General features: G+C 52.7%; 2 protein-coding genes and 1 pseudogene across 2 annotated transcripts; 1 reads left to right on the top strand and 2 right to left on the bottom strand.

Annotated features, from left to right (window-relative positions):
- Window positions 1–9,302: 9,302 nt before the first annotated feature.
- LOC120709657 (E3 ubiquitin-protein ligase SIAH2-like) lies at window positions 9,303–10,583 on the top strand. The gene is made up of 2 exons (XM_039995331.1): window positions 9,303–9,593; window positions 9,691–10,583. Exons 1-2 carry the CDS (start codon window positions 9,303–9,305, stop codon window positions 10,471–10,473), a joined length of 1,074 nt encoding a protein of 357 aa, XP_039851265.1. The 3' UTR covers window positions 10,474–10,583.
- Window positions 10,584–12,475: 1,892 nt separating this feature from the next.
- LOC120706145 lies at window positions 12,476–16,725 on the bottom strand (annotated as a pseudogene).
- Window positions 16,726–18,972: 2,247 nt separating this feature from the next.
- On the bottom strand, window positions 18,973–20,284 carry LOC120709658 (putative E3 ubiquitin-protein ligase SINA-like 6). Its single transcript, XM_039995332.1, has 2 exons — window positions 20,033–20,284; window positions 18,973–19,900 (listed from the first exon to the last, which is right to left on the bottom strand). Exons 1-2 carry the CDS (start codon window positions 20,282–20,284, stop codon window positions 19,190–19,192), a joined length of 963 nt encoding a protein of 320 aa, XP_039851266.1. The 3' UTR covers window positions 18,973–19,189.
- Window positions 20,285–22,733: the final 2,449 nt, after the last annotated feature.

Raw genomic sequence — 22,733 nt, forward strand, 5'->3', positions numbered from 1 at the left:
ACCCCCCAAATCATCCAGTCGAGGTACTGGACGCGCCAATCCTGCAAAGTGGGGGCCTCGTCGATCTCCATTGCTTCGGCCTCGTCTGCGGAGGATGTCCCCAAGACAATGTCCATGGGCTCAGCCTCGTCCACCGGGGGGTTCCCACCGGAGGGCCCGGCGGTCGAGGGGTCTGGCTCCGCCGGATCCTTAAATTCGACGGAGGGCTTGATGATGTCGCGAGCGAAGATGTTCGGGGGGACGGTGGTCCGCCCCGATGCGATCTTGGCTAGTTCGTCGGCATCCTCGTTGTACTTGCGCGGGACATGATTGAGTTCTAGGCCATCGAATTTGTCCTCGAGGCGGCTCACTGCTTTGCAGTATGCCTCCATCTTCGGGTCGTGGCAGCTAGACTCCTTCATCACTTGGTCGATGACAAGTTGAGAGTCACCGCGCACATCGACGCATTTGACGCCGAGCTCGATGGCGATGCGGAGGCCACTGAGGAGGGCCTCGTACTCCGCCATGTTGATCGACGTAGGGAAGTGCAGGCGTATCACGTATCGCATGTGATCTCCAAGGGGTGAGATGAAAAGGAGGCCGGCACCGGCGCCGGTTTTCATCACCGACCCGTCGAAGTATATGGTCCAGCATTCGGCCTGGATTTGTGGTGAGGGTAGCTGAGTGTCCGTCCACTCAGCCACGAAGTCAGCCAAGATTTGGGACTTGATTGCTTTGTGGGGGGCGTAGGTGAGAGTTTCTCCCATCAGCTCCATAGACCATTTGGCAATTCTACCCTCGGCTTCCCTGTTGCGGACTATCTCTCCCAAAGGAAAAGACGAGACTACGGTGACGGGATGGGCCTCGAAGTAGTGGCGCAGCTTGCGCCATGCCAAAACCACCGCGTACAGCAGCTTTTGAACCTGTGGATAGCGTGTCTTAGTTTCAGACAACACCTCGCTGATGTAGTACACCAGCTGTTGGACGGGCAGAGCATGGCCCTCCTCTTGTCTTTCGACAATGACCACCGCGCTGACCACTTGGGTCGTCGCGGCTACGTACAGATAGAGGGGCTCGCCATCCGCGGGTGGCGTGAGAATGGGGGCGTGAGTGAGCGACGCCTTTAGCCTGTCGAGGGCTTCTTGAGCTTCGGGGGTCCACGTGAAGCGCTCGGTTTTCCTCAGGAGTCGATACAGGGGTAAGCCTTTCTCGCCGAGACGCGAGATGAATCGGCTGAGGGACGCTAGGCATCCCATGACCCTCTGTACCCCCTTTAGGTCTCGGATCGGTCCCATCGGAGTGATGGCCGAGACTTTGTCAGGGTTGGGTTCGATGCCCCGCTGGGAGACAATGAAGCCCAAGAGCATGCCTCGAGGGACTCCGAACACGCACTTCTCGGGGTTGAGTTTTACCCCTTTGGCCCTTAGGCAGTCGAATGCGATCCTGAGATCGGCAACCAGGTCGTCCGCCTTCGTGGATTTTACAACGATGTCGTCGACATATGCCTCTACGTTTTGCCCGAGATGGTCCCCGAAAACGTGGAGCATACACCGCTGATATGTAGCTCCGGCGTTTCTGAGGCCAAAGCGCATCGTGACATAGCAGTACATGCCGAAAGGTGTGATAAAAGAAGTCGCGAGCTGGTCGGACTCTCTCATCTTAATTTGGTGGTAACCGGAGTAAGCATCAAGAAAGGATAAAAGTTCACATCCCGCAGTTGAATCTACGATTTGATCAATGCGTGGCAAAGGAAAGGGAACCGTCGGACATACTTTATTTAAACTGGTATAGTCTACGCATATCCGCCAACTCCCATTCTTTTTCTTCACTAATATAGGATTAGCTAGCCACTCGAGATGGAATACTTCTTTGATGAATCCGGCTGCCAGAAGTATCTGCAGCTCCTCGCTGATCGCCCGGCGCTTGAGCTCGTCGAAGCATCGTAGGCGCTGCTTCACCTGCTTGGAGCTGGGTCGAATATCGAGGGAGTGCTCGGCGACCTCCCTCGATATGCCAGGCATGTCCGAGGGGCTCCACGCGAAGATGTCTGCGTTGGAGCGGAGAAAGTCGACGAGCACCACTTCCTATTTGCTGTCGAGGGTGGCACTGACCTGCAACGCCTTGTTGTCGGAGCGGTTCGAGTCGAGGGGCACCTTCTTGATACCCTCGGCGGGTTCGAAGCATCCCGTGTGTCGGTGCGTGGAGTCCAAGGCCTCGCTTGCCATTTTGTCGAGGGTGGCTGCGAGGGCCTCGTCCTCCGCTTGAGTCTCCGCGTGCTCAACGCACTCGACGTCGCACTCGTAGGCATGCTCGAACGAAGAGTCTACGGTGAAGACACCCTTCGGACCCGGCATCTTTAGCTTGAGGTAGGTGTAGTTGGGGATGGCCATGAACTTGGCGTAGTAGGGACGACAAAGGATGGCATGATAGGATCCCCGAAACCCCACTACCTCAAAGGTGAGTACTTCCTTGTGGAAGTTGGCTGCCGTGCCGAAGCAGACCGGCAGATCGATCTGGCCGAGGGGTTGGACTCGCTTCCCCGGCGTAACGCCATGAAATGGCGACTTGCTGGGGCGAAGCTTGTTCAATCCAATCCCCTTGAGCTCCAAGGTGTGGGTGTACATGATGTTGAGGCTGCTCCCTCCATCCATGTGCACCTTGGAGAAGCGGGTGTTGCCGATGATGGGGTTGACAACAAGCGGGTATCGTCCCGGATGCGGGACGTAGTCGGGGTGGTCCTCGCGGCCAAAGGAAATGGTGTCCTTCGACCAGTCGAGGTAGGACGGCGTGGCCTTGGTGACGGAGAAGACTTCCCGGCGCTCACGCTTGCGCTGCCGAAAGGTTATGTTCGTCGTTGGTCCTCCGAAGATGAAGAAGGCGTTCTCCACCGGGGGGAACTCGTCATCTCCACCTTTGTCGCCAGCATCCTTCTTCTTGTCCTCGTAGCGATGCGCGACGCGGTTGTAGTACTTCTTGAGCATTTCGCACTGCTCGAGGGTGTGATTGACCGAGCCGTTGTGGTAAGGGCACGGTTTCTTCAGCATGTCGTCAAATAGGCCGCCTCCACCTCGAGGGGGGCCTCGAGGTCCTTTGCGGTCCGGGGCGGCGACGAAGGCCTCGTCGGAGTCTTCTGCCTGCCCCATTCCACGCTGGATCGGAGGGGCCTGCTTCTTCCCTTTTCTCCACCGCATTTGTTTCTTGGCGGGGGCGTTGATCTTGGCGTTGCTGCCCTCCGCGGGCGCATCTTCCTTGCGCTTGTTCGGCTTGTCGTCGAAAATTGCACCAACCGCCTCCTCGCCGGCGGCGTAGTTGGTGGCAGCGTCGAACAATTCGTTGGTGTTGGCGGGATGGCTTCATGCAAGCTCGTGCACCAGGTTCCTGCACGTCGTGCCCTCGAGGAAGGCGTTGATGACCTCGACGTGGGTGACGCTGGGGAGTTCGGTGCATTGCTTGGAGAAGCACCGCACGTAGTCGCGCAGGGACACATTGGGCGTCTGGCGACACCCTTTGAGGTCCCAGGAGTTCCTAGGGCGCACGTATGTGCCTTGGAAGTTGCCCACGAAGATCTGGACCAAGTCGGCCCAGTTGTGGATCTGGTCCGCGGGCTAGTGCTCGAGCCACGTTCGTGTGGCGTCAGCAAGGTGAAGGGGGAGGTTGCGGATGATAACCGCGTCCTCCGTTGCACCGCCCAACTGGCACGCTAGGCGGTAGTCGTTGAGCCAGACTGCGGGATTAGTCTCGCCCGAGTACTTGACGAGGGTGGTGGGTTGTCGAAAGCGCGGGGGAAAAGAAGCAGTTCGAATCTCCCGACTGAACACCCGGGGTGCCCAGAGGCTCCGGTGACTCCCCCCTATCGTGCTCGGGGTCGAAGCGTCCACCCCGTCGAGGGGTGTACTTCCTGCCGTTGATGATGTAGCGGGCGTCGCCGTGGCCGACATGGCCGCGCGTGTCGTGGAGTCGCTCCCTTGCGGGAGCCTTTCCGATGCGGTCGTGCACCGAGGGTGCCTTCGCGTCGTGCGCTACGACTGTCTTTCCTTTCCCCCCTGCGGAGTGTGGACCGAGGCCTCGTGGTCCTGACGTGCAGTCCCACTGTGCTGCGTTGGGGCTATCGAGCGCATGCGAGACGCAGAGCTCTCGGCTTGCTGTACAACGGCTTGCTCGATCAGCGCCTGTGCCTCGCGGCGCAGGTTACGACCCGAAGTCGTCGATGGCTCGGGCATCGCTTGGAGTAGGTAGGCCGCAACGACGAGTTTCTCGCCGACTGTTTTCAATTCCGGAGGTTTGTCGACGTTGTCATCTGCTAGGATCCGCTCCCGAGCAACACGAGCCGCCGCCTGGGCATGCGCGCCACGCGCGGTGCGCTGTTGCTCGAGTGCGGTGCGTAGCTCTTGAGTCTGTCGACGCTGCTCGTCGAGCTTGGCTTGAAGCTCCTTGAGCTGCGCCAGCTGTGCCTGCCGCGCTGCCAAGTTTGACGAAGAAGAAGGGGCCGCAGGCGGCACCACTAGTTGGTTCGCCTGCACGTCTACCCCGCCATTCCCGTCATCACCCGAAGCGTTGCCGTCTTGCCCGTCCGCGAGCTGGATCATGAAGCACTCCCGGGCGGGATCATAATCCCCCTCGCTGGAGTCATCAGAGTAGGTAAGGCAGTAAGCCGTCGCCAGCTGGAACGAGCGGAAAGTGCCGGGGTCGCGGACCCCGAACAAGTCCTCGGCCTCCTCGGCTGTGAAGTTGTCCATGAAGAAGTTGATGTCGTCGGCGATCGAGCTCGCCGTCTCGGGGTAAGAGTCATTAGGAGATGATGCGAAGAGGTTGCGGATCGACAGGAGGTGATGACCTGGCAGATCCTCATACTCGGCGAAGTTGGTGCTGGACGAAGAAGCGTGGGATGCAGCGTGGCGCATCCCGATAGGGAAGGGCGACGCCGCAGCCGCGCCCCCCTTGGTGGCACTAGGCCTGCAGTCGATGATGGTGCCGGCGCTGCCGACACCGAAGCACTTGATGACGAAGCGGTGGCCCCGTCGGCCGCGACGCTGAGCCGTGACATGGCAACCTCAACCCACGTAGGGGAGGTGAGGCGTGCCGCCCGGCGCCGCTCTGCGCGCGCTTGTCGCGAGTGCTGGCCCGAACGCCTGTTGCGCCGGGCTGGTGAAGTCGGAGTGTCCGGGTTGCGTCTGGACGAGAGGAGCTCCATGAGGTAACCGTTGTCGGTCGCTCTGAACTCGAGACTCCCGAACCAGATCACGTATCCTGCTGGGAGCGGATCCGAAATGCCCATGGGGTACGGGTTGGATCTGCTCGCCATCCCTGGAGATCAAATGGGAACGAAAGAGAAAAACGTCACACAGCGGCCCCTACCTGGCGCGCCAACTGTCGGTGTCCTGACTCGGCGGTCCGGATCCCAACTAGTAAATTCTGTGTGTTTCCTCGTCCCAGATGTTGATGCAAGAGGCAACACAGTAACGCGCGGGTTTATCCTGATTTCGGCCACGGGGCCGTACGTCCAGCAAGGGGTGTGCGAGAGCACTGTATTATCTTGCACCGGTGGTGCCTGTAGTAGGGGGTTACAGGCGTGGCGAGAGAGGGAAGGAAGCTCACAGGTCTCTGCTAGAGGAGGAGTCGATTGAGGCGAGTGCCAATATCGAGTGCTCGGTGGTGCCGAGTGTGCAATGATCGCGACGCCCAAGGTGACCATCCCCCTTAAAGGAAGCCCATCTCCTCCTTTTATAGTCAAAAGGAGGGGCGGCGTACATGAGCAGGGGATCGTGGAAGTCGTCGTTTTCCCCCGAATTGCGGGGGTGCAGTGGTCGAATACTGTAAGAAGTACACCGTGGGGCATGGCGTCGGGCGTGACAGTCATCCTGGATATCGTCCTTGGTCTTGCGGAGATCGCGCCGGCGTCTTGCCAGCCCCGGCAGGCGGCGTGGTCGTCGCTGTGGGGTGTACAGTCCTCCAGATGTGGCGTGGTGGCGCTCCGTGGGCCCTGCAAGTTAGGGTCTTGCGTATATATGTGCACCAGCGGCGATGAGGCGCGTGGCGGTCCCGGACCCCCATGAACGGAGTGCTGGCGCGCGCACTAGGAGGTCTGGGAGATACACGGAGATCCCGGACCCCTCGAGGGGGAGGTCTGGGACTCCGGCTGCGAGTGCTGAGCGTCCCTCCTTGAGGGGCACGTGGCGACGCCGGACCCCTTCCCGGGTAGGGAGCGGGTCCGGGGCCATACGTGTGGTGAGGTGGAGTTCGGTCAGCCGAAGTTGGTAGAATAGTAATGGAAACTGTGCCGAGCATGTCTCGTCCCGCGTCGCAGGTTCCCACAGTGCTGCCACAACGTCCGGGATGGCGGAGCAGTGGCCGGAGTTGGCGGACGGGACTTCGGTCACAGCCACTGTGGGGAATGGCGGCCCGACGCCTTCTGTCCTGGGCGCTGTGGAGGAGTGGTTGGCATTCAATGCCTCCGTACGACGAGCGGGTGAGCGGCAGGGACGTTTGTCTTCTTCGTCGAGGGGTGGCCTCGAGCGAGGCGGAAATGTCTTGCCCGCTCGAGGATAGATTCGGTACCCTCTAGCGAGGCGGAGATGTCTTACCCACTCGTGGGTAGATTCGCTACCTTCGAGCGAGGCGGAGATATTTTGCCCGCTCGAGGGTAGATTCGCTACCCTCGAGCGAGGCGGAGATGCGGGGCGCAGTCGAGGGTTCCGATGGGAGCCCTCGAGCGAGGCGGAGATCGCCCCGCGAGTCCGAGGGGGTCGCAGATGGGCCGCATGCTGGGCTTTTTTTGAGTTCTTCTTTTTCTTCCATGCTGGAAGGAGGCCGTAGGCCTTCGTGAGCCCAGTCACCTAACATGTGTTTGCGTTTTTAGGGTGATCTTAGTATCCTGATTAGCATGTCCCTAATCGTGGTACTCGACAAGTAGGGGCATCGCCCCCTCCTGTTTCCCTTCGAAAAAACGAGTGCACGTTTGATTTGGACAGGGTCTTCGCTTGTTTTTAATGGAGTAAATTTTCTGAATATCATTGAAAAATATAACAAACCAGCGGAACGAAGTAGGAGTGCAGTACCACTCCTACCGTACGGATTAGTACCAAGTATTAGCATGCTGTATTTGCTTTTGCGACAATGTACAGTACCAAAACTTCGGATGGCAAATCTTTGGATTTGTCATTTCTGGCATCTTTTTTCGGCTGCAGTTTCTCTTTGCAAGTTCCATTTCTTTGAGCCTTCCATTCTGTTCGGCTGGTTGTGACGGGTGGCTGGTGCTGGTGGCTGATGTTGGTTTGTAAGTTTCGTTGTTTATAACTAATCTATCTTATATTATGCTGTACTATATTTTGACCCAATTTTTCTAAAAAAGTTGTGGTACTTTTTTAAAAGAGTAAAGTCTATTTTTGGCCATCCAACTCTTGCCTCGGTTTGGTTTGGCCATTGAACTCCAAAACCGGGTATCTTCGACCACTCAACTATGAAAACCATTCATTTTTGACCATCAGGCTGTTTTGGTGGGTGGTTTTGCTGACGTGGCCGCCACGTGGCAGTGGGGCCTACTTGTCAGCGTTACCCCCTCTCTCTTCTCTCTATCTCCCTCTTTCTCTCTCCTGTTTCATCTCTCCTCTCTCCTCACTCCTCCCTGCTCGCCGCCTCCTTGCTCACCGCCGCTGCTCGTCTCCTCCCTCCTCCTCTCTCTCCGCGCCTCCGGCGGCCCTCCGCCCCCTCCCTCACTCTCCGCCCTCCCTGCTCCCATCAAGCGGCTCGAGGTCCCCGCGCACGAGTCCCCTGCCCCCGACCCCGTGACTCCAGCGGCCGCCGCCATCTGTCGCGCTTTCACCGGCAACTCCGGCGACCATTGGGTCCCAGGCCCGTCTGTGCGCGTTGCGGGGCCGTCCCATCCACGCGCTCGCCATGCCGGCATCAGCACCGCCGCCGGGATCCTTCTGCTCTGCTCCAGACAAAGCCACTCCACCACTCTGCTTCCACCGTCGCGCGTCGCCTTCCCGGCCAAATTCGCCACCACCACGCCATTGTCTGTCGATTCCTTCGGTGGACAGCTCCACCACGACCCCGCATTGCTTCCCTGCCAGTCATCCTGGCTCGTTGACCGACGGGAGGAACCGGCGGCGGCAAGACAGGAGTTCTTCGGCCGGGAGGGTGAGTGAGCTGCGCCTCCACAGGCAGGCGAGCTCCACGCTGGTCGCGCGTGGGCGAGCGCCTCCTCCCGGCGGCCATGGGCGAGCAGCGGAGATCGACGTGGGCGCGGTGCGGAGGCGGAGCCCCGCGCGCGCCGGCGGAGCAAATCGAGCAGCGCAGGGGAGCCTCCTGCCAGGCCCAGTGCTGGGACTCCGGCGAGCAGGCAGCGTGGATCCGCTCCGCCCTCCATCGGACTGGGCGCGGACGGCGCGAGGCAGGGGAGGCCAAGCCGCCAGCGCCGCCGTGACCCACTTCTACCGCCCAGCCGGCCGCCCGCCCTAGCTCCGGTCTCCCGCCCCAGCTTCAGTCTCCCAGCACCGGCCGCCCCACCAGCCGCCCGCCCGCCGGCCGTCTGAAGGGAGGAGGGAGGAGGTTTGCAGCGGCGGCGAGCAAGGAGGCGGCGAGCAGGGAGGAGGGAGAGGAGAGAGGAGAGACGAAACAGGAGAGAGAAAGAGAGAAATAGAGAGAAGAGAGAGGGGTAACACTGACAAGTGGGCCCCACTGCCACGTGGCGTCCACGTCAGCAAAACCACCCACCAAAACAGCCCGATGGTCAAAAATGAATGGTTTTCATAGTTGAGTGGTCGAAGATACCCGGTTTTGGAGTTCAATGGCTAAAACAAAACCGAGACAAGAGTTGGATGGCCAAAAATAGACTTTACTCTTTTTAAAAAGAAAAAAAACAATAACAGGAATCCTATCTTTAAACCGGTAGCCTGATCTCAACCTACCACAAACACGTGAAATGTATAAAATTCGTATCAACTGAATTGATTGGTGTAGTTTAAAAAAAAGGTTTGTAGTGCCATTAACTGGAAAAAATCAAGACTTCGCTGCAAAGAGCGCAGCTGACTAAATTTGCCTGAAAGTCCCTGCCTGCGCCTACGAACCAGCCGGTAACAAGCGACCCTGGCCACCCGAGCAAACCGAACGGGCTGAAAAGTGAGCTTCGCCTGTTTGCTCATTTGCGGGATAGCAAACAGGCGAAATCCAGTTTTGATGATGGCACAATTCTGATTTTCTCGATTAACTGGTGATTAAATAATCTAAAAAAATAACTGGTGACTAGATGACAGCGGAGTGTGCTCCGTATTAATGAAGCTCTCTCCCTTTCCAGTTATACCAGTATTTGACATTCGGTCAGTATGGAGGCCGCGGAGGCTGGTCCGACCAGCGAGCCGCCGCCGCCGCCGCCGCCGCCGCCGCCGGAGGGCGTCGAGCGCAGCCGCAAGAGGGCAAGGGAAGAAGGGCCGCTGCTGTTCGGCGCCCGGCTGATCGAACACGAACTGGTCGGAGCCGAGGCAGCACCACAAGGAGCAGAAGCAATCGTCGTTCCATCTGAAACCCCGGCTAGGCCGCCGGCGGCGGTGCAGGTGGCGAGGGGCTGGCTCCACTGCTCGCTATGCTCCTCCTCGCTGAAGCCTCCCATCTACCAGGTCAGAGACATCGCATGCTCTTCTGGATTGGATTCCTGCGTGTTTGCAGCTCGCTTCCATGTCCACGCACTAATTTCTACCGGTCGTCGGCGTTCAGTGCGCTGCGGGGCACATCGCGTGCTGCCGCTGCCGCGTCAAGCTCCCGGACAGCGGCTGCCGCACGTGCCGCGACGGCGCCGCCTCCGCCTACGCGCACTGCCCGGGGCTCGACCTCTTCTTCGCCGACCTCCGCGTGCCGTGCCACTTCGCCGATTACGGCTGCGGGAGCTTCGTCCCCTACTTCCGCAGCGACGAGCACCGGGACGCGTGCGAGCACGCCCCGTGCCACTGCCCGGAGCCCGGCTGCTACCTCGTCTGCTCGCCGCGGGCGCTCGCCGCCCACCTGTCCGGCGAGCACTCCTGGCCGGCCGACGAGATCACCTACGGCACGCCCCTCATGCTCGCCCTCCCAGTTCCGGCGCCGGCGCCGGCGCCGTCCCCGGCGCGGCACCTGCGGCTGCTGCGCGGGGACGACGCGTCCGTGTTCGTGGTGGCCGCGGGCCCGCTGGGCGGCGGCGCGGCAGTGTCGGTGGTGCTGGTGCGGGCCAGCTCCGCCGCGCACCCGCGGTTCGCGTGCACGTTCTGCGCGAAGCCGCCGCCCCCGGGCCCGGCGGCGGCGGGCCTGGAGGGAGCCTGCTTCTTCGCGACCGTGCCGGTGAGGAGCAGCGCGCTGGCCGACGGCGCCGGCGTCGCGCCGGAGAAGGAGCTGTACTTCGCCGTGCCCGGGGAGATGCTGTGCGAGGGCGGCGGCAGGGAGCTGGCCGTCTCCGTGCGCATCGACCGGTCGTGCGGACCTGAACCTCCATTAGAAGATCATTACCAAATGGTCGCTGGAAACTGATCGCCAAGTAGTGTAGTACCAGATTTGCAACCTTTTGGGATGATGCCAAGTGAGATTAGCACGAGATAGCGAGGAGATAATTTTTGTATCGGCTGATCCTGATCCTACCGATTTGCTATTCGGGTTCTGTTTAGTTGCCACTCCATAAATCCGTAAATAAAAAAAACATTACATCGAATATTTCGACACATATATAAAATAATAAATGAAATTTATTTAACAAACTTTTTGCATAGATGGGCTTTAAATCGCGAGACGAATCTAATAAGTCTATTTAATTTATAATTTGTAACAGTGATGCTACAGTACCATCCACTAATTTTTAATTAATTATGGATTAAATAACATTATTAAATTCGTCTCGCGATTTACAATCCATCTATGAAATTTTTTTATAAATATAATTTATTTAGTACTTTAAATTCGCAAGATTGTATCACAAATTTATTTTTCAAAACATCTGAACAGCCTCGATTTCAATGCGTGATAAAGGAAGACCGCCTACCTACTAGGGGAGTAGAGGCTACAGTGGAGTACGATCTGCGCTGTGTTTAGATGAAGGGAAAAGATGGTAGAAAAAATCACATCAGTCACTGTAACGCATTGTAGCATTTATCGTTTGTTTGTGGTAAATATTGTCCTACCATAACCTAACTAGGCTCAAAAGATTCGTCTCGCAACGTACATTAAAACTATGCAATTAGTTTTTTATTTAACTACATTTAGTACTCCGTGTATGGATCATTTGCTATATTTAATGTTTCAATGTGATAGGGATGTGATGAAAAACTTAAAAAATTTGAAAATTTCGTGGGAACTAAACACACCCTAGCTGCGCCCTGTGTCACCCACATCGGTAGTTGAAGCGTTGGGGGGAATGGCCGATGGGACATGGCCAGCCGCCCAGCGCTCAGCCTAAATGGGTGTTTAGAAACAGGGACTTCAAAAAAATCCCAGAGACTTTTTAGTATTTAGAAGTATTAAATAAATATTAATTATAAAACTAACTGCAGAACCCTGGGGCTAAACTGAGAGACGAATCTAATGATGTATCTTAATCTATGATTAGCGAATGGTTACTGTAGCATCATTGTAGCAAATTATGAATTAATTAGGCTCATTAGATTCGTCTCGCGAAAAATCACTCAGCTGTCAAAAAACATTTATAAACAGATTTTATTTAATAATATAAAATAGTAAAATTCTTTTTGATGTGATAGGGACTTTTGGAAAAAGTCCTAGAGCCAAACAACCTCTAAGGAGCGCAACGCAAGCAAATGATTTGCGAGCGCATCGAGGCTCGGGACGCCCGAGCCACAAACCTTGCCGGCCGAGCCATCATGGCTCCTGAAACAGCGATACAGTGGCTTTGTTTTGTTTGGTTCACACTCATGCGACTAGCACGCTTGTAATGCATGAAATATTAAATGAAATTTATTTTTCATATTTTTTGGAGATGTGAGTAATTTTTCGCAATGAATCTAATGACGATAATTAATTTATAATTAGCTACAGTGATGCCACAGTAACCATCTTTTAATCACGCGGTCAAAAAATTCATTAGATTCTTCAGAGTTCTAGCGCGGGAGTTTTCAATTTTGTTTTATAAAATAGTTTTGTTTGACACCGTAATTAATGGTCAAAGTTTTCTAGTACTCCCTAATGCAGAGAATCAAACAGGACCAGTAGTACTCCCTTCTCTAAAATTGTCGTTCTCGCTTTTCGAGAAATAACTTTGATTAATTTTATATAAAATAATATTAATATTTATGATACATCAATTGATATCATTAGATAGATTTTTAAATATAGTTTTTTAATAAATTTATTTGGAGATATAAATATTGCACGTATTTTTTATAAATCTGATCAAACTTATGGCACAAAAATCAAAAGCAATTATTAATAAGGGACAGAGGGAGTACTCATCTAAGAAGAAAGAAAAACATATACTACATGAGCAGCTGATCAGTGGATCAAGCGTACACGGTTGAATCAAAGCTGAAAGTAAAGAAAAGGGGCGATTGTTGGTATTCACCCAGAAAAAGGTACAATTATAGCAAAAGTTTGCTTCATAGTAAGCAAATCTGCCATATGTGTGTGTGTATGGGTGTTTCCATATATATTACACGGAACGCAGATCAGTTTCAATAGTCACAGAGCAAACATTGGTAGCAAATAACCTCTGCTATCACAGAAATTGCTCGATATGGCTCGTAAGTCCTGTAAATTTTACCTACAGCATTAGATAAGAGAGCAACATCATCATCCTCCCCACCCACCCACACAGTCTAGTTGCTGCAAGATCAAAAGTAAGGCCACCACGTCGATGATCAATGATGCACGACACACTTGATCTTGTCGATGCGAATGTTGATGGTGAGTTCGTCGGTCGATTCATCGACCAGTTCAGGAGGTACCACCAAGAAGAAGCTTCCCAACTGAGCCCCATCATGCAGAGAGCTGCTCCCCACATGAGGATCCATTTGAAACACATACCTCCCTTTGTCAGATTCAGCGCGGTGCACAGCTGAGATCTTGGACGAATAGCATGACCCAAAGGATTCATGGGGCCTGATGGAGATCATGGCGAGGGCATTGCCCATATGGAGTAGAGTGTTCACCACGAGGAACATGGACTGTTCCTCTTCTGCAACTAAGAGCGTGAACCGGCAGTGCCGTGGGATGGAGATCCTCTCGGCCTTCTCATAATGGAAGTTTGTTAGCGACCATTTGTGCTCGACGACAAAGTGATCGAGGAGTGATTTTGTTGGTCCTTTGAATGAGCAGCCATCCTCTGGGCAGAAGCATGGAGCATGCAGGCATGTCTTCTCATGCTTCTCTTTCTGGTAGTATACGATGAATTGCCTGCATCCATAATTCACGTTTGCGCATTGTACTTAGACTGCATCAACCACTTGCTCGAGCGCAAAGCAGCGGGAGAAGCCAATTCTTTTGCAGCAGATCGGGCATGTATTGCAAAGCTTTCCACGGCATACATAACATACAGCATGTCCAACCTCGCACTGAAGATTAAGAAAGTTAGCATGTTATCCGACAGCACCCACCGAGTAAATGATAATGATAGAATTTGAACATATACTAAAGAATGCATGCCTTCTTAGAACTTTCAGTTCACAACACCCTATTAAAGGGTTCATAAACAAAAGGTTGCTAACCATGCCTTAAAATCAAAGCTTGACATGGCCACAAGGTCAATGTTTTATTTCGTTTTCTTTTTGAAAAGTCGTGTCTTGAGAAAAAAATATGTGTAGTTTCTTTATTGAGGCAGCAGAGTGAATGTTCAAATATGGCATGTAACTAAAGTCTAGAGCAGACTTAAGCTAGAAACACGCTGTTCCTCAGATCTCAGAGGCTATAAATGTTCTGTTTAGAGGCACTGGCTATGGGAACCCAAAATGTGCCAGTTGGGCATCATGGAAAGAGCAGCAGCCAAAGCAAGTAAATGAAACAAGTGCAGTAACAAAGCTCCTTGTGTCATGAAAATGTCGATCCAGTTATGTATGTCTCAATACTTCAAGGGACATATAAAGATGCAGCCCCCGTAATTAGGTTAAAGAAAAGAACTTCCATATCACTTAAATTTGTAATTGCTTATCAATTCAGTTAGATGTTGGAATCAACCTAACCTACATGGCTACATTTACTGGAACATGGAACCGGCATGTCCCAATGTTTTCCTCTTTTTTTCTCTCTTTTGCATCTCTGGTGCAGAATTAAAACTGATAATTTTCACCCATGATGTCTTTTGTTAGAATCAAGCTCACACATATAAGGACTTGTATTGTGCCAAGCTATATAATCATACCACAAATCATCAAATAGGCCAAATATATTATCACACAAGATGCAGCCTACATCCACATATGGAAGAATTCCAAATTTGGAACAACACATAAACATAGATGCAGCAGTAGTAGAAGCAGTAGATGCAACAGATGTGTGCGGTTGCTGTGGTGGTCACCTGGTAGATTGGTGGCCGGAGGGGCTCGAAGCAGATGGTGCAGTGGAGAACTTGGAAGTCTATCTTGGCCAAGGTCTCGCGTTCCGGACCCCCCGCTTCACCCGCCGCTTTTTTGCCTCCTACCGCCTCCTTCCTCATCTCCACTCGCCATTCTTGGCAACGTGCCTTGAAGAGGAGCAACTTCCACTGGCTCCTCTTCTTCCTCACGATTCCTTCGGTATGGGGGACGCAGGCTTATTGCGGACTTGAGCAGAGCAGAGCGGGGTTGCAGGAGCGAGGACGGCTTGATGGGAGCAGAGCAAGAGGAGGGGTTGATGAGAGGAACATAAACTAAAAGGCTTGTGTAGGTTTGAGTGACTTGCCCTCCGAGAACGAGAAATTCGCAGGCGTACCCCTAGCCACCAACGTACCAGCAGCATCACCCCTCATTGAACTATTGAAGGATAGCATATCCCTTGTGTCGATTTATGGAATGGGGAAAAAATAGAGTACGAAATAGGAATAAGGTGAGGTCATTTACTCATGTACCACTAATCCATACCCAGTGGGAGAGGTGGGTTTTGGCTAGGAAATTACTCACAGAGCAAATAATCTCTGCTATCTAATGTTGTAGGTATATGATGAACTGCTTGCATCCATAATTCGCGTTTGCGCATGGAAGTAAATCATAATGACAGAATTTGAATATATACTAAAGAATGCAATGTCTTCTTCGTACTTTCAGTTCATAACACCCTATAAAAGGTTTCATAAACAAAAGGCCCTTCTTGTACCAGATCCCATGGAAAATTGAGGCTATAAATGTTCTGTTTAGAGTCATTGGTTGTGGGATCCCAAAATGTGTCAGTTGGGCATCATAGCAAGAGCAGTAGCCAAGCAAGTAAATGAAACAAGTGCAGTAACAAAGTTCTTTGTGTCATGAAAATGTCGATGCAGTTATGTATGTGTTAATACTTCAAGGGACATATGAAGACGCAGCCACCTTAATTCTTAGGTTAACGAAAAGAAGTTTCACATCAGTTAATTTTGTACTTGCTTATCAATTCAGCTGGATGTTGGAACCAGCCTAACCTATGGCTACATTTACTGGAACATGAAATCTGTATGCCCCGGTGTTTTCCTTTTTTTTTTTTGGAATCTCTGGTGCAGAATTAAAACTAATAATTGACATCCATGATGTCTTTTTGTTAGAATAAGATCACACATATAAGGACTTGTACTGTGCCAAGCTATATAATCACACCACAAATCATCAAATAGGTCAAATATACTATTTTCCCACTATGGCAAATTTCAGAATGAAAAGATTAGAGATCGCACATATAAGGACTTGTACATGTACTGCGTCATATATGTGTTTTGCAGCTATTTATCTGTTGTCCGACAGCAAACAAGTATAAATGATAAGCAAGATAGAATATTGGTAGGTACAAAAAAGAGTGCAACGCCTCATTATCTTTAGTCCTTTCCAAAAAAAAGGACCCCATAGAAGCATTAATAATGTATAGCTACACTGCAAGAGTGCTAAGCATGTTTACATAAAAATGCTATTGATGTCTGAAAGTCAAATTGCAACACGTTCCGTGGGTTAAAATTTCTCTTTTTTGCTTGAACATATATGAACCAAAAACAAAATATTGTGATTGCTTTTTCTAGGCAACAATTATGGCATATAACTGTAAGTCTGGAACCAACTAGGTTAGAAACATGGTCTTCATCTGCTGTTTACTCAACCTTAAGGAAAATAGAGGGCAAAACTTGTGTGTTGAGGCCACCAGCAATAGGATCCTAAAAGTTGCTATTTGGTCATCATAGGGAAAGCAGTGATCAAGCAAGTAATGGAACAATCGCAATAACAAAGCTCCTTATGAAAGCCAAATATCACTGCATTGATATCTTATAACTTCTAGTGACACAGGAATGTGGCTCACCTTATTTCTAATTTTACAGAAAATACTTCAACCCAACCTGATTCTTTACATGCTTATCCATAGCTTGATTACTGAATCAACCAATATTTGTGGAGTATCGAATTGGGCACCCCCAATGTGTTCTTCTCCCTCTCGAGTGCAGAGCCAAAATTAAAGGTCAGAGCCAATCATCTTTGTTCTCTACCCAAACTGATAATTGACTTCCATAACTCGTCATGTGCGAACAATCAAAAAAGGCACCACATTTACCCTTCCAGGAAGGGGACAGAACAAGATGCAGCCTACCATCCACATACGGAATTGCTAGTTTGGAACAGCACTTAAATGTAGAAGCAGTGTTTGTTCAAAAAAAAATGTAGAAGCAGTAGACGCAACAAATGTTGTGTGCGGTTGCTGTGGTGATCACCTGGTAGATTGGTGGCTGGAGGGGCTCGAAGCAGATGGCGCAGTCGAGAACTTGGGAGTCCATCTTGACCAAGATCTCGCGGTCCGGCCTCCCCGCTTCACCCGCCGCCTTTTCTCCTCCGTCACCATTTCCACCACCACCCCCTCCTCCTACCGCCTCCCTTCCCCATCTCCACTCGCCGTTCTTGGCGCCGTTCCTCGGAGCCGGGCGGCTCCGTCACCGACTCATACTCGAACTCCTCATCTTCCTCCATGGAAAAACCCCTCCTACCTCTTTCAAACCCCCTCCTAACCCTCGTTGGACGTCGGAGTAGACGCGGGCGCATTCTGGACTCGGAGCAGAGCAGAGGCAGAGCGGGGGCGAGGAGGGTTTGATCGGAGCAGAGAGAAGATGAAGAGGAGAGGAGAGGGCCTGTGAAGGAGAAATTGCTACGCGTCACTGAGAACTCGTCCGCGTAAAAGGAGTTGGGGCACATGTAAAAAATACTCTAGAAGCTAGGGATTTTTTTTTTGGGTAATTGGATATGTGCCATTATAATTTTACTGTTTTTGAAGCACACCATTACTATTTGTGAAACTATGCCACTGCCATTGTAATTCTTGTCTAGGCTGGAATATGGCATTATATACGCATCCAACTTCTTTGGGCCCATGTGCAGGTGTATGAGCAATATTATATTTTTGTATGGACCTAAAAGCCCCTCCCACTCTATCTCACTTACAGGTGGACCCAATCACTGCGTTCGGCAGCCAGCTCCAGCTCCAGCCCAACAGTATTTTCCTCTCACACTACTCCAGCCACCAGCTCCAGCTCCAGCCAGCCCAACAATATTTTTCTCTCACACCATTCCAGCTCCAGCCTGCCGAACGCAGTGAATGTGTCATCACCTTCCTCGGTTTGTCCTCTCCCATTCACTGTTCCTTCGTGAACACAGCACGCGCACCTTTGTCGATTCGGCCGGTGTAGGCCTCGCCGGCGACGAGCAGCTAGCCTATGCGCGTGTGCTGGCGTTGGCGCGGCATCCCGCGCGCTCGGCCGGCAGCAGCGCGACGGGCTCGAAGCAGATGCCGGCCCGCGCATTCAGCCGGCGGCGGGGCTCGCTCGACGCGGCTGCCCGCCCGCGCCCTCGACCGGCTGTGGCGGGGCTCGCTCGACGCGCTCGGCCGGGGGGGGGAGCTCGCTCAACGCCGCCCGCCTGCGCGCTCGGCCGGCGGCGGCGGGGCTCGCTCGACGCGGCCGCCCGCCCGCGGGCTCGACGGCGGCGGCGGGGCTCGCTCGACGCGTTCGCCCGCCCGTGCGCTCGGCCGGCGGCGGTGGGGCGTGCTCGACGCGGGTGCCCGCCCAGGCGCTCGGCCGGCGGGCAGCACGGCGGGCTCGATGCGTTCGATTGGCGGCGGCGCGGATCGCAGACGCATACACCCGCCCACGCGCTTGGCTTGCGGCGGCGATGGCAACAACAACAACACGGTCCGATCGCCCCACCCGCTAACTCGCTTAGGCTGGAGATGGAGAAGACAGAGGTGAGAAAGAGATGTTGTGAGGAAGAAGGCTGAGGACTGGGGCCCTTATCTCAGTGAGTGAGAGAGAGAATGGGAAGGGGTAATCTTGTCCATACGAATATACCGAACCCACCGTATGTCTGACGCTGGGCCCAAAATGTCTCCAGACATATACAATGGCGTATCTCAAATATGTGCAGGTTATAATGGTAGTGGCATAGTTTCTTGAATAATAATGGTGTGTTTTAAAAATAGAGAAATTATAATGGCACAGATCTAATTAACCACCTTTTTTTTGGTTGCATAACACTGGAGTATGTCTCAAGTTTAATCGCATAACACCAAAAGTTGTATTTGATTTACTACCGTAATCTTTTTTCATATTTGCAAGGCATTCTGTAATTTGTAGCGTAAAAAAAAAGAGATAATGTACAAGCAGCCCTGCAACAAGCAAAATGATAATATTAGGATGCTGTGTGTTACCCATCCATAAACCACAATGTTCGTGGCGACCACCCCAATCATCAATCTTGTAAAGAGAAACAAATTGTCACAAGGGCTTGTTCAGAAAGAGATGTCCCAGACCACTATCAGAGATTCAGAGCAGGTCATGGTTGGATCCGGGAGAACCTGAATAGTCCCAGCAGTTGCAATTCATGAACTTGCAGCGCGAACAACTCAACTTGAATTTCAACATATATTCAGCATGTTGGGAGCATCAGAACAGTCATAGAGAAGAGTTGCTCAACGAGTGAACACATATGGCTACAGTGAGTAGCAGACGAGTAATATGCTCTAGCACTTGCCCAACAAAACACAGATTATGCTAGCATGACCTAGTCGATCGTCGATCGATAATCAAAATTGCTCGAGTGAATTCAGCAGCGCATGGGCGTCAGCCGGAGGCCCTGTCGATGCGGACGCTGAGGAGCATCTGCCTCGCCGCGCCGCGGAGCATCTTGCGGGGCACCCCGAGGAACGTGGCCTCCTCGTCGTCCGCCGCCACCGCGCCGGCCGCCGCGGCGCTCGGCACCTCCATGTCCACCAGCACGCTCTCCACCTTGCCCGTGGCGGGGGCCTTGCCCCCCGTCGCCCACAGCTTGCACGTGTACTGCGGCCCCGCCACCGCCGCGCCGGGCGCCCTGACGCACGACACCGTCACCGGCACGGCGCGCGCCGCGCGGTCGCCCACGGCGAGGACGAACACGCGCCGGCCGCCCCCGCCGCCGCCGTCCTCCTCCTCCTCCGCGACGAGCAGGCGCCGCGCCTCGGGCTCCGCCACGCGGAGGCGGACCGTCTCGCCGTACCGGACGTGATCCACGGGCCAGGAGTGCGGCGCGGCGGCGAGGTGGGCGACGAGCGCCGCCGGCGAGCCGGCGAAAGCGCAGCCGGGCTCCCCGCAGCCGCAGGGCGCGTGCGGGCACGCGGTCCCGTGGTCGGCGGCCTGGTAGTAGGCGACGGAGGCCTCGCAGCCGTGCGCCTGGTGCGGGCACGGCACCACGGCCTTGGCGACGAAGACGTCCATGAGACCATGACCGGGCAGGGAGCGTAGAGGCCGCCGCCGTCGCAGGAGTGGCACTGGTTGGTGGGGAGCTGGCCGTGGCAGCTGCCGCAGACCGTGTGCCCGACCACGCACTGCAAAAAGATCCGGTTTTTTCTCTCCATTTCGACGGTAACGCAAGAACGAGCAATGGATTTGGAGATTGCTAGTACTAGAGAAGGAGGTAGTCGAGCAGACCTGGAAGATCGGGGGCTTCAACGGGAAGGTGCAGATCGGGCAGTGGAGCATCTCCTTGTCGATCCTGACCACGACCTCCGCCCTCGCGGCGGCGCCATCCACCGCGGCGAGCGCGCTTCCTTGGCTTGCTTCCTCATCCCCGGCCGGCACCTCTTGCTTCACCCGAGCCCCGGGAGGCGACCGCACCCTCGCCCTCTTGGCGCTGCTCCGCTCGCCGTCCTCCATGGGCGACGGGGTCTCCGATCCGCCCATGGGCAAGCTAGAGCCTGGAGACGCAGGGGGCAGGACCGAGGACGACGAAGGCCATATTTGGTTCACTCGCGGAAACGTTTTCATGAAAACTTTTTGTTACTTCAACAACCAATTAAGGGTATTAAATAAATTCTAATTACAAAATTAGATCCACAACTATAGTACTGTAGTAATAACTCTAACTAATGAGGATTTTGACCGTACAATTACCTCCACAACTATGGTACTGTAGCAGTAACTCTAACTAATAAGGCTTTTAACCGAACGATTAGTGAATAATTGAGCACGGTCACTGTAGCATTACTGTAACCAATCATGATGAAACTTGAGTTATTAGATTCGTCTCGAAAAATTATACTTATCTCTGAAAAAATTTTACAAATAAAATTTATTTAGTACTTCATACGAACATTCATTTTTTTTGAAATTGTGATGTAACCCCTTAACCAAGCATGGCCGAAGACGGACAATCCCACTCGAGTCCTCCCTCCGTCCATCCCCTTTGCCACTGACGATCCCAGCGAGGCAGCGACACACAAGCAGGGTTAACCGAACCGTCGGTAACCGGTCCGGTTTGACCGGTTACCGGTCAAACCGGTCCGGACCGGTACCGGTTCGGTCCGGTATGAAACCGGTCCAAATTCAAAATTTAAATTTGAATTCAAAAAAATGAAAAATTCCCAAAAAATTCCTAAAAATACTTCAAGGTGCAATGAATCTAATGGTGTCAAATTTTCTCCAAAATTCGTTCATTTAGTATGGTTTTCGGAATTTATAAGTTAAATAAAAAAAGAAAAAGAAAAAAAACCGCGGCCCATTAAGGCCCATCGCGCGGCAGAGGTTATTTAACGTCGCGTGTCCCTCAGCCGAAGCCTCACCAGCGCCTCCCTCACCCGCTCCCCCCTCACTGACCCCTGTCCGCCGCCAGAAGTCGCCGCCCGCCGCTCGAGGCCGGTTAGCCGCTCTCAGATCCCGGCTAACCGGTCTCCCTCACCGGTAAGCCGGACCGGTAGTAGATCTACCGGTCCCGTCCGGTTTTCCGCCCGGGGAGGCCGGTTTACCGGTATGGGGAGGCGGTAAACCGCCGATTAGCGTCGGTAAGCCGCGGTCAGGTTTGTTTTTTTTTCCCCTAGGATTTAGGTGTATTTAGATGTTTTGTTTTAGGATTTAGGTGTATGACTTAGGTATATTTAGAATTTAGGGAAGATTTATTTATATTACATGATTTTTTGCACTATGTAGTAGGTTTTAGCTAGATTTAATTTAGGTGTATTAGATGATTTTTGACACTATAACTTAGGTAGGAGTAAGAATATTAGATGATATATTTTTGTTGTGCATGTATGCAGATAGACAATGGCAAGCAGAGATGTTGTGTGGGAACACGGTGAAAATCTTTATCCCGGATGGCGATGTAACTATTGTCGTACGCAGAAAGGAGGAGGTGGTGCGACTAGATTGAAACAACATTTGGCTGGGCGCGGGGCAGAGGTGATCCATTGCAGGAATGTGCCACCTGATGTGCGGGACTTCTTTCAGCGTGAGTTGGATAGGGCAAAGAAGGCAACTGCTGACCGGGCCCGAGAGAGGTTGAGACGGGAGAAGGCTGCAGCAGAGGGAAACTATCCCGGTGATGAAGAAGATGAGGAGGCTCAGGTGCAGCGTGCCATGGATCTATCGAGAGCGGAAGCAGAGTTCCGACGGGGGGTGGAACAGAGAGGAGGTGCATATGAGCGTGGAGGGGGTAGTGGTTCGACGAGGGGGAATGTTATGCAGAGAATGTTTCGAAAGTCCACTTCGCAGAGGGAGAGTCCTGTGGTGGAGGACTATAACTTGGCAGCTGGTGGGAGAAGAGGAATGACACAAACAAGGATTGATACAGGCTCCTGGACGCAGAAGGGTAAGAACGCAAAGGAAGCTATTGGTAAAGCTTGGTCAAAGTTTTTCCATATTGCAGGAGTACCTGGAAGACAGGCTGACAGTCCATACTTTATCAGCGCGGTTAGGGAGACACAGAAGTGGGGTAAGTTTTCTTTCATTGCAATGATACCTATAAACTTACATTTTTGTATCTTATGATTTTCATATGGTTGCAGGTGAAGGTATCGCATCACCCACTGGACGGGATATTGATGGCAAGTACCTTGATCAGAATGAGCAAGACTTGAAGACGAGGTACGTAAAGTTTCAGAAAGACTGGCCCTTATTTGGCATCACGTTAATGTGTGATTCATGGACTGGTCCGACGAGGATGAGTGTCATCAACTTTTTGATATATTGCAATGGGGTCATGTGGTTCCATAAGTCTATTGATGCGACTGGAAGAATTCAAAATGCTGCATATTTGTTCAAGGTAGTCCCTCAACCTGTTCCATTCACATTGTGTATGTTTTGTCATGTTACTAAAAAATCCGTCTTCCATTGCAGGAGATTCGAAAGGTGGTGGAAG

This window comes from Panicum virgatum, chromosome 5K, assembly GCF_016808335.1.
Source record: "Panicum virgatum strain AP13 chromosome 5K, P.virgatum_v5, whole genome shotgun sequence".
NCBI lineage: Eukaryota > Viridiplantae > Streptophyta > Magnoliopsida > Poales > Poaceae > Panicum > Panicum virgatum.

What these genes read in the sequence shown, in the direction of transcription:
- LOC120709657 (XM_039995331.1), top strand. Translation starts at nt 9,303, where the DNA reads ATGGAGGCCGCGGAGGCTGGTCCGACCAGCGAGCCGCCGCCGCCGCCG. An exon ending in TGAAGCCTCCCATCTACCAG is followed by an intron (nt 9,594 to 9,690) that starts GTCAGAGACATC and finishes GTCGGCGTTCAG; the next exon opens with TGCGCTGCGGGGCACATCGC.
- LOC120709658 (XM_039995332.1), bottom strand. Translation starts at nt 20,284, where the DNA reads ATGGGCGGATCGGAGACCCCGTCGCCCATGGAGGACGGCGAGCGGAGC. An exon ending in TGAAGCCCCCGATCTTCCAG is followed by an intron (nt 19,901 to 20,032) that starts GTCTGCTCGACT and finishes GGTCTGCGGCAG; the next exon opens with CTGCCACGGCCAGCTCCCCA.